Below are 21,471 nucleotides of genomic sequence, written 5' to 3' on the forward strand. Positions count from 1 at the left end.
ACCATGGTAGGTGTGTTGAAGGAGCTCCTGGCGCTCCCAGTGGCTCCGGCCACGGTGGTGGGGGCAAAACAGAGGCGGTGGCGCTCCGACAAGGTGCGGTGCGGCGACGCAGGGCTCCGGTGGGCTTCTTCCTCGGCTAAGATGGGCGCAGTGTGTCTCTCATCATGGCGGAGCCAGTCAGGGTGTCAACATCGCCTTTACCGCGATGTAGAAGATGCGGTGGTCTCGCCATGGTTGTGCTCTCGACCATGGTGAGCGTGCTCGTGCATGTGCGCTCCTATTCCGATGTACAGCGTCATGGCTAGGGTCCTCCTTTTGGCTGATGGCAGCGCGCACGGTGCGTCCTGGGTCTTGGCAAGCATGGCCATGGCGGTCTCCTTAACTAACTAGTTGGGCTAGGCCGGAGCTCGAAGCTTCAGCAAGGTTTCGATCATGGCGGTGCACGTTCTAATTGGCTAGGGAGATGGTCTCAGCAAGATGGCTCGCCGTAGGGTTTGTGGCGGTAGGATGGCGGTGCGGTGGCGAGGTGATGCAGTGCCGTGCCGAGCAGCTACGTCGCTGTAGCTAATCGGGGCGGCGTTCCTGGCTCTGGCAAGGTCCTCCCCGCAGCGGCTTCCTTCTCCTCCTTGCTTCTCCCTCCTCTCTCTCTCGGCTGGATGCGGTGTGGTGTTGTGCCACCAGCGGCGGCGGTGAACGGGCTGAGGGTTAGGGCTCACGGACATTGGCTTTTATAGCCGAGCTACAAGGGCTCCAATGGCGGACGGCGATCGGGCGGTGGTGATGTGTGCGGCACAAAGAAGATGAATAGGAAAGCCGACAGGTGGGGCCTGGCAGGCAGTGAGAGCAGCTCAGCATCGCAATGCGCGCACATGGTGCAAGGCTAGGCCGGCATGCTGGGCCTACGCAAGCTCGTGGGCCACGGGCATGGGTGGGAAAAAGGGAAGGGGTTGGCAGGCCGACTGGGCTGGCTAGCTTGGGCCGAGCTGCTGGCTGTGAGGCCCTCTCACTTCATCTCTCTTTTTCCTTTTCTTTTGTTCTTTGTTTGTTTGCTTAAGGCATTTGCTCATCAAAGGATTAATTAGCAAGGTTAATAGTTGTTTGGTGATTTTTAATTAGCATAACATAAGGCAAAAGAAGAATCCAACTCACAAGTGGTATTAATATGCATGCAAGGTTCATTTATTTAGGGAACTTAATCTCATGTTTATGCCAAGAGTTATGCCATGCTTATGTGTTGACTTGGGTTGGGGTTAGACCTAATGCATCTCTTAAGTTGGGTTACTATACATGACACTCATCAACACATGGGAGTTTTAAGAAAATTTTTGTAGTTGGTATTTTTGGTGTATGAATTTTTGGGTTGTTACAACATAGACTCACGAAGGGATCAACACCATCATCGCTTGGCCTCGATAGCCTAGTAACACCCATCACATCGAAGAATAAGGACCCAAGCAGGGCACAACACCTTTGTCAGCGGAAGCCATCCCCGCTAAGGAGGGTTTGGTCACCAGAAGATCGAATTCAGCCCTTTGTCGCCATCACGTGAAGTGAGGCCACAAAGGGCTTAGGGGCTCCTGACGAGATCCTAACATGTGGGTTTGTTAAGCCTTGGGTCCAATGGTTCCCAAATGAAAAAGACCCCCTGACCAACCCCTCTAGGATCACCCAGGGACTCGGGGGCTATACCCATTGGGTATGCTCGCGTGCACCCACTAGTGAAGGAACCCTGCCGAGCCTAACTACGCCACAACCTCTGTTTAGGGCTCGGGGGCTTGCCCGATCCCTAAGGCTCCCTATCTACACCAACACTCCAGCCCGTCCCATGGCTCCTGCTCGGCCAACGATGCTAGCCAAGACCTGAGCATAAGAAGACACGCCCCGAGCTACCAAGGCTTGTCACAGAGTACATCCTAAAAAAGGATGCCACGCTAGAGATCGACCCATCCCATGGTACCACCTTCACCACCGATAGTGATCACGGTGCTTGTGTCATGGTACAGGAGGCGCTGGCAGTTTTCGGGGATCACCAGCGGAAACGCTCTATGAGGCTCCCCTACAGACACCTTCTGGTAGATCCATGCCTTGGATTCTGAGTGAAAAAGGTGGAGATCAAAGACGTCAAGCGTCCTTGAGGATATCAACGCGGCGATAGTGTAGTGGTCACCGCGACTAAGGAGACCGACATCATCGTCGAGGGAGAAGGGGTGCGGGCGTGAGAGCCGCTCGAGGGCCCTTTTGGTGTCGTCACATCCGGCTCAGTACACAAAGTAGTCGGAGTCATCTGGGAGATGTAATTGGGTCGGCAACCCATGGCGACACGAAGGAGGAAGCGATCTTCCACCGCCCGCACGACGCGGGGAAGGAGGGTGAAGTGGATCTCGGGGCAGTGCACGAAGACGTCAGAGGGGAGCGACGGGCGCGCGGGGCACAAGGATACCACGATAATCTGATGGTTCCTAGTGAAGCTGCTGGCGGTGGTGGCGTTCCTGCACTCGCAGGCATAGGCATGGATGTTAAGGAGAAGGCAATCGAGTTGGGGGGCAGCGGTGGCGGCGGCTGTGCTCCTGGACATGGCTACGGGTTGCTAGGACTAGGAGGAGGCCAGGAATTAGGGCAGGGGAAATCGGGCAACAGGGCTTGGGGTTTTTTTTTTGCCACTCTCGATTGTCACACATTCAAATAGCACCCTCTACCAGCGTGGAGACGCATTATGAAAAGACCAAGATGCCCCTGCCCTCAGTAGTATTAACCGCACGGCTCTTTTCTCTCTCCTACGCCTAATCCATTCGGTGGCGGTCGCCTTCGCCTCCTCCGTTCCTGTCCTGGTGCCGCCAGCCACCATCGCCATCAGCGTCCTCCTTATTCGCCGAAGCATGGGTCCCGCGCCAGATACAAGGTACACATGTCCGCTCGCCTTGATCTCTCAACCTTATTTTCCGCACGCGAGTTTGGTTGCAGGTTTTAGCTAGGTTTTGCGAATTGATTATTTAGGGTTTGTGTTTGATTCATAGAATGTCTCATTAGGGGAGGGGGGATAGCTCCTATGTTACACCATACCCCTGCAACGAAGCTATTGCCGATCCGACTATCGCTGGGGAAGGAGACAGGGATCCCTCTGGTCATGTGCCCTTGGTGCAGAAGTGCGGGGGTGATTGAGCTAAGGGCGAAGGCAGATTTGAACTACGGTCGTGTTTTCTTCTCAAATGCCCCGACAATATAGAGTTGGTAAGCTGAGCTGCTGGTTGTGCTCATAAAATGGCTTGAACAAGTGTTTTTTGATATACGTGCATTTGCATTTGGGTTGTTTGTTTTGTAGATGCCTGACCGGTGTGGCTTATATGAATGGCAGAAGGATTACCTAAAAATGTTGGTGCTTAGAGGCACTATTGTGATGTATTTGGAAGTTGTGGAAGAGGCACCAGATTGAAGAAGTCAATTTTGTTAGAGAATGCATGTGTTTTTGATGAAGCAGTTCAGACCTCTACATTAGGTCCCCTTCATTGGAAGGGAAGATAGAGCATTTGACCTGGGCAGTGAAGATAGTTGCAGTAGTAGTTATCCTAAATTGAATGTTGCCGTAAAACTAGAGAAGTAATTATTCAATTCAAGGAAATGGGAAGATTAGAATTCATCTAGGGAAAAGGTTGATGTATCTGTGCATTATGTGACTAATCTTGTAAAAATTTTCTAGCTAAAGATGCTGAAAATTGGTTAGAGATGTCTAAATTGGGTGTTACAGGCTCAGGGATCAACATTCAGTTAACTGAAAGCACAAGGAGAAATTAAAGTAGCCGGATATTGATTCAATGGTTTACCAAAGTGGCTCAAAAAATAATTGTTTCCAAACACTTGAAAAATTGCATGTTTCTTTTTTTTAATCTAGGCAAACTTTACTCAATGGCTAACAAATCGTTAGCAACGATTACAGCAATGTCACCAGGTAAAGAGTTTGAGATAATCTCCTCACCCTCAAGACAAAGATAACCCAACTTAGCCAGCTCATGAGCGGCTTCATTACATGATCTACCACAAACACACACTCAAAATTGATAAAATTCAGAATAGAAAGGGACTTGATCTCCTCAACCAGCACACCAACAACTGAATCATCATACGCCGTTGAATTCATAGCTCGCACCACTTCCTAGGCATCAGTTTCTAAGACGATCCGCCCAAATGCCCAAATCTACTGCTGTCTGCAACCCTTGCAAGCAGGCCACCAATTCAGCCTGGAAAGCGTTCAGAAGATGATTTATTTTGCCTCTGCCGACCATCACCACATCACCATCGCTGTCCCTTATCAGGAAACCCCAGCTACCGATCAACTCTTTGGGCGAAACGAGCCATCACAGTTTAGCTTGAGCACATCATTTGGTGGTCTCACCCACCGCTGCCTGCGTTGAGTCCTCTGAACCGGGGCCTTGATTGTTTGCAACACACTCTCATGCGCATACATCTCTATGCATCGCGCTATGACAGCAGCAGGCCTTTGACGTCCCTCTTCCCTGATGCAATTATGTTCTGACCAGATGAACCAAAGGACAATCACCATCAGTTCCCTCTTCTGTTCTTGCTGCTTTAAAATCCATTCCACAGCACCATAGGCATCCGGTATTATAGATAATATTTGACGTTCAGTGTCCAAATTCAGATAGCTCCAAATTTGCTTAGCCAACTTGCACTTAAAGAACAGATGTCCCCCCGTCTTCGCTCATACGTCCACAGACCGGGCATCTTATGTCAATCTTCATTCCTCGGCGGGCCAGGTTGCACCTAAGCGGGTGACTGTTGTGAGTGAGGCGCCACAGAAAATGCTTGATTTTGCTTGGACATTTTTGCTGCCATAGATGCTTCCAAATCCCATTTCCATTATTAGTGCTACCTCCCTGACCTCCAGCTATGCTGCGAGCTCTATACAAATCTTCTCGGCTCACTCTATATGCACTCTTTACACAGAAGATTCCATGTTTGTCGAAGTGCAAAGCAAGAGTATTAGCTTTACATTCATGGATTGGCAACGCAAGGATCACCTCTGCATCCTCTTCCCAGAATACATCTCTCACAAGTTGTACATCCCAGGAACCTGCGACTGGATCTACCAAGTCTGCTACTTCAGTAAGCAAAGTTGCCCCTCTTGGAGTTATTGGTCGCCTAGAAGAATCTATTAGCCCACCGCATCTTCGGCACGGAGTTATCCGACCACTCACTAATGTTGCCAAGCACACACTAGCGATGCTGACCATGAATTCTCGTTGGCTACCACACACACTATGGCTAGAGATAGAAGACGGGAGGGAGAACAGAGCACACACAGCACAAGCACCAACGTTGGCCGGAGCTCTGCAGAGGAGATGGCAAACTGAACTCGCTCTCTTTACTGAGTTACAGTGACAAACTATATATACAACTCTACTCATCTAATCCTAGTACACAGACATGTTAGACTAACATGCTGCTACAGAGACTAGATGTGAGAGTAGGGCTGACTTTGGTGCCTACCACTACTGGAAACAGAGACTTTGCCGAGTGTAAATTTCTTTGCCGAGTGTCAAAAATCGGACACTCGGCAAAGATCTTCTTTGCCGAGTGCTGCACTCGGCAAAGAATTGCACTCGGCAAAGATTTCTTTGCCGAGTGCCGGGCACTCGGCAAACACAGGCACTCGGCAAAGGACTTCTTTGCCGAGCGCCAGACTCTCGGCAAAATCTATACACTCGGCATAGGCTGCCCGTGAAACGGCGCCGTGCCACGTCCTTCTTTGCCGAGCACCTGCGGTTAGGCACTCGGCAAAGATTAAAATCTTTGCCGAGTGCCAGCCATCAGGCACTCGGCAAAGAATGTTTTAATTTTTTTTTAAAATTTCCTCTTTGCCGAGTGCATACACAGGAGCACTCGGCAAAGAAATATAAAAAAAAATTAAATCTTTGCCGAGTGTCGTCCAGGGAGCACTCGGCAAAGTATTTTAAAAATAAAAATTTTCTTTGCCGAGCGCCAGATCTGAGACGCTCGGCAAAGAATTTAAAAAAATAAAAATAAATCTTTGCCGAGTGCCAGATCTGGGGCACTCGGCAAAGAAATTAAAAACAAAAAAAAATCTTTGTCGGGTGCCTCCCTGATCCGGCACTCGGCAAAGCCGCGGACACCCGTTTTTTGACCGGCCGGGCAGTCACTGCCAGGCAAACCGCGCCAACGCCAGCCCGCCCCGCTCGCCCGCCCGCGCGCCCGCGCCGCCCGGCCGCCGTGCTGCCCGCGCGCCCTGCCTCCGCGCCGTCCGCGCGCCCCGCGCGCCCTGCGCCCTGCGCCCGCGCGCCTGCGCGCCCGCGCCGCCCGGCCGCCGCGACCCGCGAGGCCCGCCCGCAGCCGACGCGACGCGCGAGCCGCGCCGTCAGCCAGCCACCGCCCGGTCCCCGCCTGCCCGAGCGCCTGCGCGGCCCGTCGTCGCCGGACGCCACGTTGCCCGCGGCCCGCGCGACCCGGCCGCCCGCGCCGCCTTGCCCTCGCTGCCACGCGCCCGGCGCCGGCCGCGCCGTGCCCTGGCCGGCCCTTCCCAAGTCGCGCCACACTCTGCCCGGCAGCCGCGCCGTGCCCCGGCTGGCTTCCCGGCCGCGCGCCCTGACCACCGCGGCCCTAGCCCGGCCACGCCTTTTTCCGGCCTTGCCGGCCCCGGCGCCCCCGTGGACCACGCCCCGGGAAAACACCATCCGTGCTCAGACCCCGTCCCCGACTCCGCCCGATCCCAAACACCGCCTCGCCCTACCCCGTCGCCCGTCAGGGTATGCCTTCTCACTTATTATTGTCGAGGTAGTGGTAGTTGTAGTAGTATTAGTTGTACTAGTGGCAGTATTAGTACAACTAGTGGTAGTATTAGTAGTAGAATTAGTGGTAGTAGTAGTAGTAGAAGTAGTGGTAGTAGTAGTAGTACAACTAATGATATTAGTTGTAGCAATAGTGGTAGTAGTAGAAGAACCAATGGTAGTAGTAGTAGCAATAGTGAAAGTAGTAGTACAAGTAGTGGTACTACTTGGATATATTCTTCTGCATGGATTGATATCCAAACTACATGGCTTCTGTTGAGCCATCGTGCCGTTGTTTTTTACAGGTTTTGGAAACCTCACCGTGCAGGGGAGGTTCTGCCGAATTTTTTTGTAAATAACAATATTTTGTTCCATTTTTGTAGAGAAGAGCCCGTCAGAGTTGAGTCGGAGTTCTCGCCACCGTGTCGGTCTGCCTGCACCGTGTTGTCTCACCACTGCACCAACCCTCCACGGCCCCGCTAGCCTGACTCCGTCGCCACCCTAGGTATAACCCCTCTTTTCATATCATTGTCGTAGATCGCGTAACCCAGTTAGGCGTCTCCCGTTCGAAAGAGATACGGTTGGAGGTATGCAGATCTTTGCATATCTATGACGAGGTGCGAAATCTTTGCATATCTATGACTTCAAAATGCTGGAGACGAGGTGCGAAATCTGAAGGACATACAAATGCTTGAGCGATTACATTTCAGCAATGACAATGAAGACAACATTCCTCCTTCGGATAGTGTTGATGAGTTGGACAATGTTGATAGTGATGACGAGACCTATGATCCAGCTAATTTCAATCATGAAGATTATTTCTAATACATGTAATACTATGTTTTTTGTAATTATGTTTTGTTCATTTTTGCATATATTTCTAATACATGTAATACTATATTTTTTGTAATTATGTTTTGTTTATTTTTGCACCTATTTCTAATTATGTCTTGTTTTTCTTTTTTATTGCAGGTGATTGAACAAAGATGGCGGGCGACCGTCATAGGTCTGTGAACTCGATTTACCAAAGACAACGCCGGTCGCAGGAGGGGGCGGAGGGGGCGGCAGAGGGATCGAACAGGAGGAGGAGGACCGCTAGCCGCAGGAGGGGGCCGTCTCCTCCCACGCCATGTGAGGAGGACCGCCAGCCGCAGGAGGAGGTGGCGCCCATGGACGAGTCAGACGAGGAGTTGGTTCGGCAGACGGAGGAGGAGGAGGAGGAGGAGGGGGGGGAGGCGGCAGGCACGGGTTCTGCTTCCTCCAACTCCTCTTCGAGTGTCTACTTGCGAGGTCCCGCGAGCCTCCCACAGGTTCCGCTTCGTCACCAATGCCCACTGATTCGCCTCGAAGGACAAAAGTAAGTAACTGTATATGTTATCACCACTACTTCATATGATATGATGAAAAAAACTAATAATTTTTCTTAATTACTTGTGCAGGAACTGGGTGGTTGTGTCGGGTGGTAGCGCACGGCTAGTCAACGGCATCCTGGGTCTTCTGTGCAGGCAGCACTTCCCCGGCATTGTCACGTACGCATCGAAGACAGAGCCGGCCTACTCGTTTGACCACTACGTCGTTGCCTCCGATGCGGAGTACCCCAACAAGGCGGCGCGGGTGAAGGCAGAGTTTTGGGTAAGTCTCCCTTGCACAACATTGCTCAATACGTCGCATTCATTAGACTTTTCTTGAAATAATGAATCGATACATCGCTTTTGTATGCAGACTTATTACAGATGCGAGGAGGGATTTGAGGCCAGGGCGGAGCAGGCGACTACCAAAGCCTGTAAAAAACTCATCACCGACATGCATCACGAGGCGCGCATCCAGGCCATCGTAACCTACTACGGGTCGAAGCTTGGAGAGAGGAAAACCAAGAAAGACGCAAGAGAGATGCAGCTGACCCAGGAGCAGTACCTTGAGGTAAATGAAGAACATCAACATTGATTCGATTTGAGATTAAGTTGGTTTAATTTGATCTTCTTATATGTCCAATACTTGATGACGTGTAGGTGATTCCCTGGTGATGCCAAGCGTATCCCGAGTGCTGGGCGATGATGGTGGACAGGTGGTTCACGGAGGAGTACCTCAAGATGCACAGGGATGCCCGGGACCATCGTTTACTGATGCAAGGTCCAGCACACCATCAAGGCAGCCGCAACCTCGCCGGATACAAACAAGCATGGGTACGCGAATTGATTTATCTATTGTCACGCTCAGTTCTGTCTGATTTCTAATCATCGTGCTGTCTTTCTCGCAGTCGGCGTCACATAGTGGCCAGGCTTGCTCGGACTTCCAGGCATGGTGTATGGCCCACAAGGGTAAGGCGACGTCCGACGTCTCCTTCAACCTGGAGGACCCGCCCGAGGCATACACGAACCCGAGCGTCCACTCTCGCATCAGTGAGTACACTGAGGTGGCGAGGTCGCTCCATGGGGCAAACCACGATCCGAGCACCTAGGACTTCGATGGAGAGGCCGTCATGAGGGCGGGGCAAGGCAAGAAGCATGGACGGTTCTGGCTTGGCGACGGCGTCATCGACACGGCCTCTACTCCCTCTCTCTCCCAGATCCGAGCACGGAGCACGAGCGAGAGCCCGACCTTTCGCACGCGGCCGACCGCTGCACAGCATCGGGTCGACGCACTCGAGGTTATTCCTATTTTACTCGTCATACATTGATCTTTACACACCTTAATTAGCTTTGCATTACTGAAACATTGGAGTGAAATATTGCAGGCCCGGCTGGAACAAGAAATGAAGGAACGTCAGGAGCTGGGGGCCCAGTTGGAGGCCGAGCGGGCCGAGCGGTAGGCCCAGGCGCAGAGGCTGATGGACATTACGGATTTCCTATAAGGGCTTGGGCAACGTATGGGCTTGTCTCTGCCACCTGGGCTGTTGGTTCCACCTCCGCCTCCGCGTCCTGCAGCTGCAGCTACTTCTGTGAGTATCAAAGTTTTTTACTTTCACTTGTGCTTTGCTTGTATGGCCTCTATCGTCCTAGATTAGCTATCAAAATAATTTTGTCTCACATGCAATCTTTTCTCCTTTGTGCAGTCTCCATCTGACGGTGGTTCGAATAATCCACCTCATGCACCTACGAATGATGCACCTGGGCCTTCACCATAGTCGCAGTGGCCGAGATGAGTGCATGTTGTATTTTTTACATTTGTTGTTCACTTGGTGATGGACTTGTGATACACTTGTGGACTTTGATGGACTTGTAAACTTATTTGGATGGACTTGAGCACTTATTATTACATATTGTGATGGATGTGTTATGGGCGGATGGATGTGTGGATGGATGAGATATATATGTGATGGATGAGATATATATGCGATGGATGAGATATATATGTGATGGATAAGATATATATGTGATATATGTTTGTATGAATGTATTTGTCACGATGGAACGCAAAAAAATTATTTACCGTTTTGGGTCACTTTGCCGAGTGTTGCACTCGGCAAAGGACCCCTTTGCCGAGCACAATGGTCACAACACTCGGCAAAGCTGGCAAAATGGGCGACCAGAAAATAGATTTTCCAGCTTTGCCGAGTGCTGTGACTATAACACACGGCAAAGAAATTTAAAAAAAAATTTAAACTTTGCCGAGTGCCTTCCGTGTTGGCACTCGGCAAAGAGTTTAAAAAAAAAATCTTTGCCGAGTGCCTGGAGTGGTGGCACTCGGCAAAGAAAATTTCCAAAAAAAATAAAAGCTCTTTGCCGAGTGCCTACCGGGTTGACGCTCGGCAAATAATTTTTTTTAAAAAAAATAAAAAATCTTTGCCGAGTGCCTGGAGGCTTGGCACTCGGCAAACAAAATTTTCAAAAAAAAATAAAAGCTCTTTGCCGAGTGCCTTTCGGGTTGGCGCTCGGCAAAGAATTTAAAAAAAAAGCTTTGCCGAGTGCATGGAGGGTTGGCACTCGGCAAAGAAAATTCTCAAAAAAAAAATAAAAGCTCTTTGCCGAGTGTCTCACGTGTTGGCACTCGGCAAAGAAAGTTTTTAAAAAAATTTAAAAAAATCTTTGCCGAGTGCCGGCAGGGTTGACACTCGCCAAAGTGACCGTCAACGGAACCGGCGCCGTGACGGTCGCTTTTCTTTGCCGAGTGTATCCAGGGCACTCGACAAAGCCTTTGCCGAGTGCCCGATAAAATACACTCGGCAAAGAGTGCTTTGCCGATCAATTTTTTGCCGTGTGTGCTTTGCCGAGTGCCGCACTCGGCAAAGACTTTGCCGAGTGCAATATAGCCTTTGCCAAGTGCCTCAGGCACTTGGCAAAGAACCTGAATCCAGTAGTGTACCCCTGCCGTGGCTACAGTGCGTCAGGAGATCCGTTCGGCATCTGCCCCTGCAGCGGCTACAGTGTCACAGCAGAAACCCTTTTTGGTGCCGACTTCCCTTGTTGTGTGTTCACACAAGGGAGCAGCAGGTTACCTAACAATTCTTCCCCTAATTCTGATACTAACCCTAGAACCCCCTCCATACCGATCATCTTCTTCAGCGACGTGAGTCGAAGACGGCCGAGCGGCTTGGTGAGGACGTCCGCGAGTTGCCGACCTGTTTCGACGAACTCGATGACGATCTGTCCTCCATCGACACAGTCCCTGAGGAAGTAGAACTTGATGTCGATGTGCTTGCTCTGGTCCTAGTGAACCAGATTCTTCACGAGGGCAATGGTGGGTTGGTTGTCCACCATCAGTGCTGGTGGGTGAGCTTTCACACCGGTTAGCTCGCCCAGCAGCTGGCGTAGCCACACAACTTGGCACACTGTTGTGGTCGTCGTTACATACTCTGCCTCGCACATGGACAGCGCCACTACCTTCTATTTTAGCGACAATCATGAGATTGGGGCCGACCCGAGGAAAACGAGCACGCTAGAGATGCTCCGCCGTCCATCGAAGTACCACGCCATGTCTGTATTGCTGAACACAGTTAGCTATAGCCTACTTCCACCGGTCTTGGGGAAGAGGATCCCTTGATCCACCATCCCCTTGACATAGCGCAGCAGCCGCTTCACCACAGCCCAGTGATCCTCTCGAGGATCCTTCATGAAGCGGCTGACGTAGCCCATGGCGAACGTAATGTCCTGCCTCGTGTGGACTAGGTAGCGCAGACTGTCGATGATGCTCTAGTAGAGTGTTGCATCTACCTTCGCCGTAGTACTAGCCTTCGTCAGTTTCAGCCTCTCCTCCATTGGAGTCACACACAACTTGCACTTAGACATGCCGCTTTGCTCTAATAGCTTCGAGGCGTATGCGCTCTGACCAAGCGTGAGTGCCTCCTTCCCCTGTCTCACCTCGATGTCGAGGTAGTAGGAGAGAGAGCCGAGATCGCTCATTTGAAAATGAGCCACCATCTCGTGCATGAAGCTATTGATGTCCTCCGCACATGCGCTGGTGACGATCAAGTCGTCCACATATAAGCTGACGATGAGCTCCTCCTTCCCCCATCGCTGTGTGTAGAGCACGTGCTCGGTTGCGCACTACTTGAACCCCAGCTCGCCCAGTATGGCGTCAAGCTTGGTGTTCCATGCTCGTGGGGCCTGCCGCAGCCCGTAGAGCGCCTTGCGCAGTCGGAGCACCCTATGCTCCACTCCCTTGATGGTGAAACCCTAAGGTTGTTTGACAAAGACTGTCTTCGCCAGCTCACCATTGAGGAAGGTCGATTTTACATCTAGGTGATGGACGTGTTAGTCCTTTGCTGCTGCCAAAGCTAGAAGCAGTCGGACAGACTCTATGCGCGCTACTAGCGCAAAGACTTCCTTGAAGTCGATGCCCTCACGCTGGACAAAGCCTCGGGTGATGAGACGCGCCTTGTGCTTGACAATGGAGCCATGCTCATCCTGCTTGACCTTGTACACCCACTTCAGGCCAATCGGACGACATCCTGGAGGTGGATCGATGAGCTCCCAAGTCTCATTTTCCTCGATCGCCAAACTGAACTCGCTGTCTTTACTGAGTTACAGTGACAAACTATATATACAACTCTACTCATCTAATCCTAGTACACAGACATGTCAGGCTAACATGTTGCTACAGTAACTAGATATGATAGCATGGCTGACTTTGGCGTCTACCCCTGCTATGGCTACAGTGCGGTAGGAGAGCCGTTTGGCATCTACCCCTGCAGCGGCTACAGTGTCACAGCAGGGACCATTTTTGGTGCCAACTTCCCTTGCTATGTGTTCACAAAAGGGAGCATAGGTTACCTAACAATTCTTCCCCTAATTCTGCAACTAACCCTAGAACCCCGTCCATGCCGATCATCTTCTTTAGCTCCGGGAGTCGAAGACGGCCGAGCGGCTTGGTGAGGACGTCCACGAGTTGCCAACCTATTTTGATGAACTCAATGACGATCTGTCCTCCATCGACACAGTCCCTAAGGAAGTAGAACTTGATGTCGATGTGCATGCCTTGGTCCTAGTGAACCAGATTCTTCACGAGGGCGATGGTGGGCTGGTTGTCCACTATCAGTGCTGGTGGGTGAGCTTCCACACCGGTTAGCTTGCCCAGCAGCTGGCGCAGCCACACAACTTGGCATGTCATTGTGGCCACTGTTATGTACTCTGCCTCGTACGTGGACAGTGCCACTACCTTCTATTTCAGCGACAACCATGAGATTGGGGCCGACCCAAGGAAAACGAGCACGCCAGAGGTGCTCCACCATCCATCAATGTCCCCCGCCATGTCTACATCACTGAACACAGTGAGCTACAGCCTACTTCCACTGGTCTTGGGGAAGAGGATCCCTTGATCTGCTATCCCCTTAACATAGTGCAGCAGCCGCTTCACCATAGCCCAGTGATCCTCTCGAGGATCCTCCATGAAGCGACTAACGTAGCCCACGATGAACGCAATGTCCGGCCTCGTGTGGACTAGGTAGCGTAGACCACCGATGATGCTCCAGTAGAGTGTTGCATCTACCTTCGCCGTAGTACTAGCCTTCGTCAGCTTCAGCCGCTCCTCCATCGGAGTCACACATAGCTTGCACTCAGACATGCCGCTCTGCTCCAACAGCTTCGAGGCGTATGCACTCTGACCGAGCGTGAGTGCCTCCTTCTCCTGTCTCACCTCGATATCAAGGTAGTAGGAGAGAGAGCCGAGATCGCTCATTCAAAAATGAGCCACCATCTCATGCTTGAAGCTGTCGATGTCCTCCGCACATGTGCTGGTGACGATCAAGTTGTCCACATACATGCTGACGATGAGCTCCTCCTTCCCCCATCGCTGCATGTAGAGCACGTGCTCGGTTGCGCACCGCTTGAACCCTAGCTCGCCCAGCGTGGCATCAAGCTTGGTGTTCCACGCTTGTGGGGCCTGCCATAGCCCGAAGAGAGCCTTGCATAGTCGGAGCACCCTGTGCTCCGCTCCCTTGGTGGTGAAACCCTAAGGTTGTCTAACAAAGACTGTCTCCGCCAGCTCACCATTGAGGAAGGCCGATTTTACGTCCAAGTGATGGATGCGTCAGTCCTTTGCGGCTGCCAAAGCTAGAAGCAGTCGGACAGACTCTATGCATGCTACTAGCGCAAAGACTTCCTTGAAGTCGATGCCCTCATGCTGGACAAAGCCTCGGGTGATGAGGCGCACCTTATGCTTGACAATGGAGCCATGCTCGTCCCGCTTGACTTTGTACACCCACTTCAGACCAATCGGACGACATCCTGGAGGTGGATTGACAAGCTCCCAAGTCTCATTTTCCTCGATCGCCAAACTGAACTCGCTCTCTTTATTGAGTTACAGTGACAAACTATATATACAACTCTACTCATCTAATCCTAGTACACAGACATGTCAGGCTAATATGTTGCTACAGTAACTAGATATGACAGCAGGGCTGACTTTGGCGTCTACCCCTACTATGGCTACAGTGCGGCAGGAGAGCCGTTCGGCATCTGCCCCTGTAGCGGCTACAGTGTCACAGTAGGGACCCTTTTTGGTGCCAACTTCCCTTGCTATGTGTTCACAAAAGGGAGCATAGGTTACCTAATAATTCTTCCCCTAATTCTGCTACTAACCCTAGAACCCCCTCCATGCCGATCATCTTCTTCAGCTCCGGGAGTCAAAGACGGCCGAGCGGCTTGGTGAGGACGTCCATGAGTTGCCAACCTATTTCGATGAACTCGATGATGATCTGCCCTCCATCGACATAGTCCCTGAGGAAGTAGAACTTAATGTCGATGTGCATGCCCTGGTCCTAGTGAACCAGATTCTTCACAAGGGCGATGGTGGGCTGGTTGTCCACCATCAGTGCTAGTGGGTGAGCTTCCACACCGGTCAGCTTGCCCAGCAGCTGGCATAGCCACACAACTTGGCACATCATTGTGGCTGCTGTTACGTACTCTACCTCATACGTGGACAGTGCCACTACCTTCTATTTCAGCGACAACCATGAGATTGGGGCCGACCCGAGGAAAACGAGCACGCCAGAGGTGCTCCACCGTCCATCAATGTCCCCCACCATGTCTACATCGCTGAACACAGTGAGCTGCAGCCTGCTTCCACTGGTCTTGGGGAAGAGGATCCCTTGATCTGCTATCCCCTTGACATAGTGCAGCAGCCGCTTCACCATAGCCTAGTGATCCTCTCGAGGATCCTCCATGAAGCGGCTAATGTAGCCCACGATGAACGCAATGTCCGGCCTCGTGTGGACTAGGTAGCGCAGACCACCGATGATGCTCTAGTAGAGTGTTGCATCTACCTTCGTCGTAGTACTAGCCTTCGTCAGCTTCAGCCGCTCCTCCATCGGAGTCACACATAGCTTGCACTCAGACATGCCGCTCTGCTCCAACAGCTTCGAGGCGTATGCGCTCTGACCGAGCGTGAGTGCCTCCTTCTCCTGTCTCACCTCGATGTCGAGGTAGTAGGAGAGAGAGCCGAGATCGCTCATTCAAAAATGAACCACCATCTCACGCTTGAAGCTATCGATGTCCTCCACACACACGCTGGTGACGATCAAGTTGTCCACATACATGTTGATGATGAGCTCCTCCTTCCCCCATCGCTGCGTGTAGAGCACGTGCTCGGTTGTGCACCACTTGAACCCCAGCTCACCCAGCATGACATCAAGCTTGGTGTTCCACGCTCGTGGGGCCTGCCACAGCCCGTAGAGAGCCTTGTGTAGTCAGAGCACCCTGTGCTCTGCTCTCTTGGTGGCGAAACCCTAAGGTTGTCTGACAAAGACTGTCTCCGCTAGCTCGCCATTGAGGAAGGCCGATTTTACGTCCAGGTGATGGATGCGTCAGTCCTTTGCTGCTGCCAAAGCCAGAAGTAGTTGGACAGACTCTATGCGTGCTACTAGCGCAAAGACTTCCTTGAAGTCGATGCCCTCATGCTAGACAAAGCCTTGGGTGATGAGGCATGCCTTGTGCTTAACAATGGAGCCATGCTTGTCCCGCTTGACCTTGTACACCCACTTCAAGCCAATCGGATGACATCCTGGAGGTGGATTGACAAGCTCCCAAGTCTCATTTTCCTCGATCGCTAAACTGAACTTGCTCTCTTTACTGAGTTACAGTGACAAACTATATATACAACTCTACTCTTCTAATCCTAGTACACAGACATATCAGGCTAACATGCTGCTATAGTGACTAGATGTGACAGTAGAGCTGACTTTGGCGTCTACCCCTGCTGTAGCTACAGTGCGACAGGAGAGCCGTTCGGTATCTGCCCTTGCAGCGGCTATAGTGTCACAGCAAGGACCCTTTTCGGTGCCGACTTCCCTTGCTATGTGTTCACAAAAGGGGCATAGGTTATCTAACAATTCTTCCCCTAATTCTGCTACTAACCCTAGAACCCCCTCCATGCAGATCATCTTCTTCAGCTCTGGGAGTCGAAGATGGCCGAGTGGCTTGGTGAGGACGTCCACGAGTTGCCAACCTATTTTGATGAACTCGATGACAATCTACCCTCCATCGACACAGTCCCTGAGGAAGTAGAACTTGATGTCGATGTGCATGCCCCGATCCTAGTGAACCGGATTCTTCACGAGGGCGATGGTGGGCTAGTTGTCCACCATCAGTGCTGGTGGGTGAGCTTCCACACCGGTCAGCTCACCCAGCAGCTGGCGTAGCCACACAACTTGGCATGCCATTGTGGCCGCTATTATGTACTCTGCCTCACACGTGGACAGCGCCACTACCTTCTATTTCAGCGACAACCATGAGATTGGGGCTGACCCAAGGAAAACGAGCACGCTAGAGGTGCTCCGCCATCCGTCAATGCCCCTCGCCATGTCTACATCGCTGAACACAGTGAGCTGTAGTCTGCTTCCACCAGTCTTGGGGAAGAGGATCCCTTGATCTGCTATCCCCTTGACATAGTGCAGCAGCCACTTCACTATAGCCCAGTGATCCTCTCGAGGATCCTCCATGAAGCGGCTGACGTAGCCCACGATGAACGCAATGTTCGGCCTCGTGTGGACTAGGTAGTGCAGACCGCCGATGATGCTCTAGTAGAGTGTTGCATCTACCTTCACCGTAGTACTAGCCTTCATCAGCTTCAGCCGCTCCTCCATCGGAGTCACACACAGCTTGCACTCAGACATGCCGCTCTACTCCAACAGCTTCGAGGCATATACGCTCTGACCGAGCGTGAGTGCCTCCTTCTCCTGTCTCACCTCGATGTCGAGGTAGTAGGAGAGAGAGCCAAGATCGCTCATTAAAAAATGAGCCACCATCTCACGCTTGAAGCTGTCGATGTCCTTCGCACATGCGCTGGTGATGATCAAGTCGTCCACATACATGCTGACAACAAGCTCCCCCTTCCCCTATTGCTGCGTGTAGAGCACGTGCTCAGTTGCGCACCGCTTGAACCCTAGCTCGCCCAGCGTGGCATCAAGCTTGGTGTTCCACGCTCATGGGGCTTGCCGTAGCATGTAGAGCGCCTTGCGCAGTCGGAGCACCCTGTGCTCCGCTCCCTTCATGGTGAAACCCTATGGTTGTCTGACAAAGACTGTCTCTGCTAGCTCACCATTGAGGAAGGCCGATTTTACATCCTAGTGATGGACACACCAGTCCTTTGCTGCTACCAAAGCCAGAAGCAGTCGGACAGACTCTATGTGCGCTACCGGTGCAAAGACTTCCTCGAAGTCGATGCCCTCACGCTGGACAAAGCCTCGAGCGACGAGGCGCGCCTTATGCTTGACAATGGTGCCGCGCTCATCCCGCTTGACCTTGTACACCCACTTTAGGCCAATCAGATGACATCCTGGAGGTGGATCGACAAGCTCCCAAGTCTTGTTTTCCTCAATCGCCTACATCTCCTCCAGCATTGCCCATCGCTAGATTCCGTCGTGCTCGGCTAGCGTGAATGTGGGTGGTTCCTCTGCACTGACGAGAAGTAGCTCTGGGTCATTAAGCAGCCAACCTGCTAGGCCTGAGGGCCCTGTGTCGATGATGTCGTCTAGCTTGCGGAACCACACCTCCTCACCATCGTGGAAGGCATCCATGAACTCACCGATGTCACTTAGAGGTGAGGCGAACTCGATCGATGTCGATAGAGTTCCCTATTCCACCGGACTGCTCGACACAGCACCTAGAGTGCTCGGCACCTCGGCTGTAGTGCTCGGCACTACTCCTAGACTGCTCATCACCACTCCTGGAGTGGTCAACACCACTACAGGAGTGCTCAGCCGCAGTCTTGGAGTGGTCGGCACCACTATAGGAGTGGATCCGCTATAGGAGTGCTCGGCACCCGTCCTGGAGTGGTCAACACCACTGCAGGACCACTCAGCACCACTCCTCGACACCACTCTAGGAGTGCTCAGCTCTGTTGCTGAAGTGGTTTGCACCTCCTCTCCAGTGTCTCCACCACCGTGGATGACCAAGTGCTCGGCGACGAAGGTGCTGGTAAAGCCGCTAGCTTCCCCCATGCTCGGATTGTTCTAGTCCTAGGCTGCCTTCTCATCGAACATGACATCACGCGAGACAAGCACCTTGCCTCCGTGTGGGTCATAGAGCCGGTACGCCTTGGTACCTTCCATGTAGCCCAGGAACACCATCAGTGTGCTCCTGTCCTCTAGCTTGGTGAGGATTGGCTTTGTCGTCCTGATGTGGCCGCTACAGCCGAATGTCTGGAGGAAGGACACGCTCGGCTTGCGCCCATACCAAGCTTCGAATGGCGTCTTGCCCTTCAGGGCCTTCGTGGGCACATGGTTGAGGATGAACACCACCGTGGTCACCGCTTCACCCTAGAACCTTGCTGGCATGCCCTTGGCCTTCATCATGGATCGATCCTTGCCGACCACCGTCTAGTTTCGCCGCTCCACCACGCCATTCGGCTATGGAGAGTATGCCACGGTGTGGTATCACACCACACCCTGATCCACACACTACGCAGCGAACTCTACCGAGGTGAATTCGCCACCATGATCAGTCCTCAGCACGCGTAGCTTCTTGCCGCTCTCCGCCTCTGCCCGCATCTTGAACTTCTTGATCGCCGCCGCCGCTTCATCCTTACTCGTTAGGAGTTGCAGCCACATATAGCGACTGCAATCATCCACGAGCAGGAGGAAGTACCATCGACCACCGTTTGTGGCTAGCATGACTGACCCACAAAGGTCGCCGTGGACGAGCTCGAGAGCGTCCATCACCCGATACATGGCCGCCTTTGGGAATGACAGCCTCCTCTGCTTCTGGGCTAGGCAGCTATCACACAGCTGGCCTCCATGCTCGATGTGAGGCAGCCCTTGGACCGTCTTCTCCAGCCGACCAAGCGCGTCGAAGCTGAGATGGCCGAACCAGGCATGCCATAGCCATGACTCCTCGGTGTGCCATGCTACCAGGCACACCGGCTGCTCCACCTTCAAGTCGAGTAGGTACAGCCGGTTCTGGGACCTCTTCACCTTGGCAAGAAGGCATTGTTCCTAGTGCCTGATCCTAAAGGCGCCATCCTTGATCTGTACCTCGCTACCATGCTGATTCAGCTAGCCAATGCTGATGATGCTTGAACGCAGTTGCGGATGTAGTAGACATTCATCAGCACGTGGTGCTCACCGTTCTAGCACCAAAAGATAATGGTGTCACGCCCTCGGATCGCCACCCTTGAGCCGTCACTGAACTTCACCGTGTCGGTCACATCGTCGTCGATCTTGGAGAAGGCTTCCTTGGAGCCAATCATGTGGTTGCTAGCGCTAGAGTCCAGGTACCACCGCTGCTCATTTTTGCCACCCACACGTCCGAGGTGGACTTGGGCATGCGGTTCGTCAAGGTTTACAACCTTCAAGACTGTCCCAGGTCCTTCCACCACCAACACATCTCCCTTCTCCTCGGCCTCAATGTCGTGCAGTGCACAGAACGTCACCAACAGGATAGTGGCCTTGTCATCATCTTCAGCCTATGCCATATGAGCTTAGCCTTCTTCTCCTGCTTGTGATTTGGGCACTCCCTTGCCCAATGGTTTGTCTTCCCACAGCATCGGCAGGCGTTGGGGTCGACCCGCTTCTTCTTCTTCGAAGAAGCCTTGCCACGGCACTTGCCATTGCCACCACGGCTAGAGGAGGCTACCCCGGAGTTCCTCCGGGCAACCCACTCCTCCTCTGTCAGCAGCAGATTGCCGATGTCCTTCGTTGTTGTGGCCTGCTTCATGCGCTCGTCCACCGCCCATAGACGGCCTGTCACATCCTCAATGGTGAGGGTGGATAAGTCCAGCATCGTCTCTATAGAGAAAGTGATCTGGATGTACTTTACTGGCATGGAGTGGAGGTACTTGGAGACCGCCTCCTCTCCGTTGATGGTGATGCCATGGCTCTTTAGCTTGCTGATGAGCGTTTGTAGGCAGAGGGAGAAGTCCTCCACCGGTTCACTGTCCTTGAACTTGAGGTTGGCATACTCTTGCTTCAGCAGCTGGGCCGTCGTCTTCTTTGCGCGGTCGGAACCGACGCGTATCACAACAATGGCCTCCCATGCCTCCTTAGCAGAGCTCTTCGCCCCTAATGGCTCCCTATACTCTATGGGTACAGCAGCGAGGATAGCCTCCAAGGCTGACATGTCGTCTTCTTTGTTGTCGGTGCCCTTGTCAACAGCATTATAGAGCCGTCGCGCTCTAAGCTTGAACTTGATGGTCACCGACCACTCACCATAGTTGGTGTCAGTCAGTGTCGGCCAACTGGTGCCGCTGACCTCCCGCATCGTGCGCACAACGGCATCCTATCGTGACTGGACAGCCATAGCACCACCGCTGCTGTCACCCATCTTCAAACCATGCGTCATCGCTAGCGGTTAGTCCGACGACGTCGCTTGTACGGCTCTGATACCACTTGTTAGCCCACTGGATCTCCGGCACGGAGTTATCCGACCACTCACTAGTATTACCGAGCACACACTAGCGATGCCGACCATGAACTCTCGTTGGCTACCACACACACTATGGCTAGAGGTAGAAGACGGGAGGGAGAACAGAGCACACACATAGCACAAGCACCAGCGTTGACCGGAGCTCTACAGAGGAGATGGCAAACTGAACTTGCTCTATTTACTGAGTTGTGGTGGCAAACTATATATACAACTCTACTCATCTAATCCTAGTACACAGACATGTCAGGCTAACATGCTGCTACAATGACTAGATGTGACAGCAGGGCAGACTTTGGCGTCTGCCCCTGTTGTGGCTATAGTACGGTAGAAGAGCCGTTCGGCGCCTGCCCCTACAACGGCTATAGTATCACAGCAGGGAC

General features: G+C 52.5%; 2 protein-coding genes across 2 annotated transcripts; both read right to left on the minus strand.

The window, feature by feature from the left end:
• Window positions 1-3,751: 3,751 nt before the first annotated feature.
• LOC136499840 (uncharacterized) lies at window positions 3,752-6,704 on the minus strand. Its single transcript, XM_066495349.1, has 2 exons — window positions 6,186-6,704; window positions 3,752-3,766 (listed from the first exon to the last, which is right to left on the minus strand). The coding sequence occupies exons 1-2, from the start codon at window positions 6,702-6,704 to the stop codon at window positions 3,752-3,754; spliced, it is 534 nt and encodes a 177-aa protein (XP_066351446.1).
• A 13,391-nt stretch (window positions 6,705-20,095) lies between these two features.
• Window positions 20,096-20,926, minus strand: LOC136499841 (uncharacterized). The gene is made up of 2 exons (XM_066495350.1): window positions 20,539-20,926; window positions 20,096-20,454 (listed from the first exon to the last, which is right to left on the minus strand). The coding sequence occupies exons 1-2, from the start codon at window positions 20,924-20,926 to the stop codon at window positions 20,096-20,098; spliced, it is 747 nt and encodes a 248-aa protein (XP_066351447.1).
• Between the last annotated feature and the right edge of the window lie 545 nt (window positions 20,927-21,471).

The sequence above is a fragment of the Miscanthus floridulus genome, chromosome 13 (assembly GCF_019320115.1).
Source record: "Miscanthus floridulus cultivar M001 chromosome 13, ASM1932011v1, whole genome shotgun sequence".
NCBI lineage: Eukaryota > Viridiplantae > Streptophyta > Magnoliopsida > Poales > Poaceae > Miscanthus > Miscanthus floridulus.

Excerpts from the sequence above, each read along its gene's own strand:
- LOC136499841 (XM_066495350.1), bottom strand. The coding sequence starts at position 20,926 with ATGCGGGAGGTCAGCGGCACCAGTTGGCCGACACTGACTGACACCAAC. Across the intron at positions 20,455-20,538 it reads CAGCAAGCTAAAGAGCCATG|AGACGATGCTGGACTTATCC; the intron begins GCATCACCATCA and ends CTTTCTCTATAG.
- LOC136499840 (XM_066495349.1), bottom strand. The coding sequence starts at position 6,704 with ATGGTGTTTTCCCGGGGCGTGGTCCACGGGGGCGCCGGGGCCGGCAAG.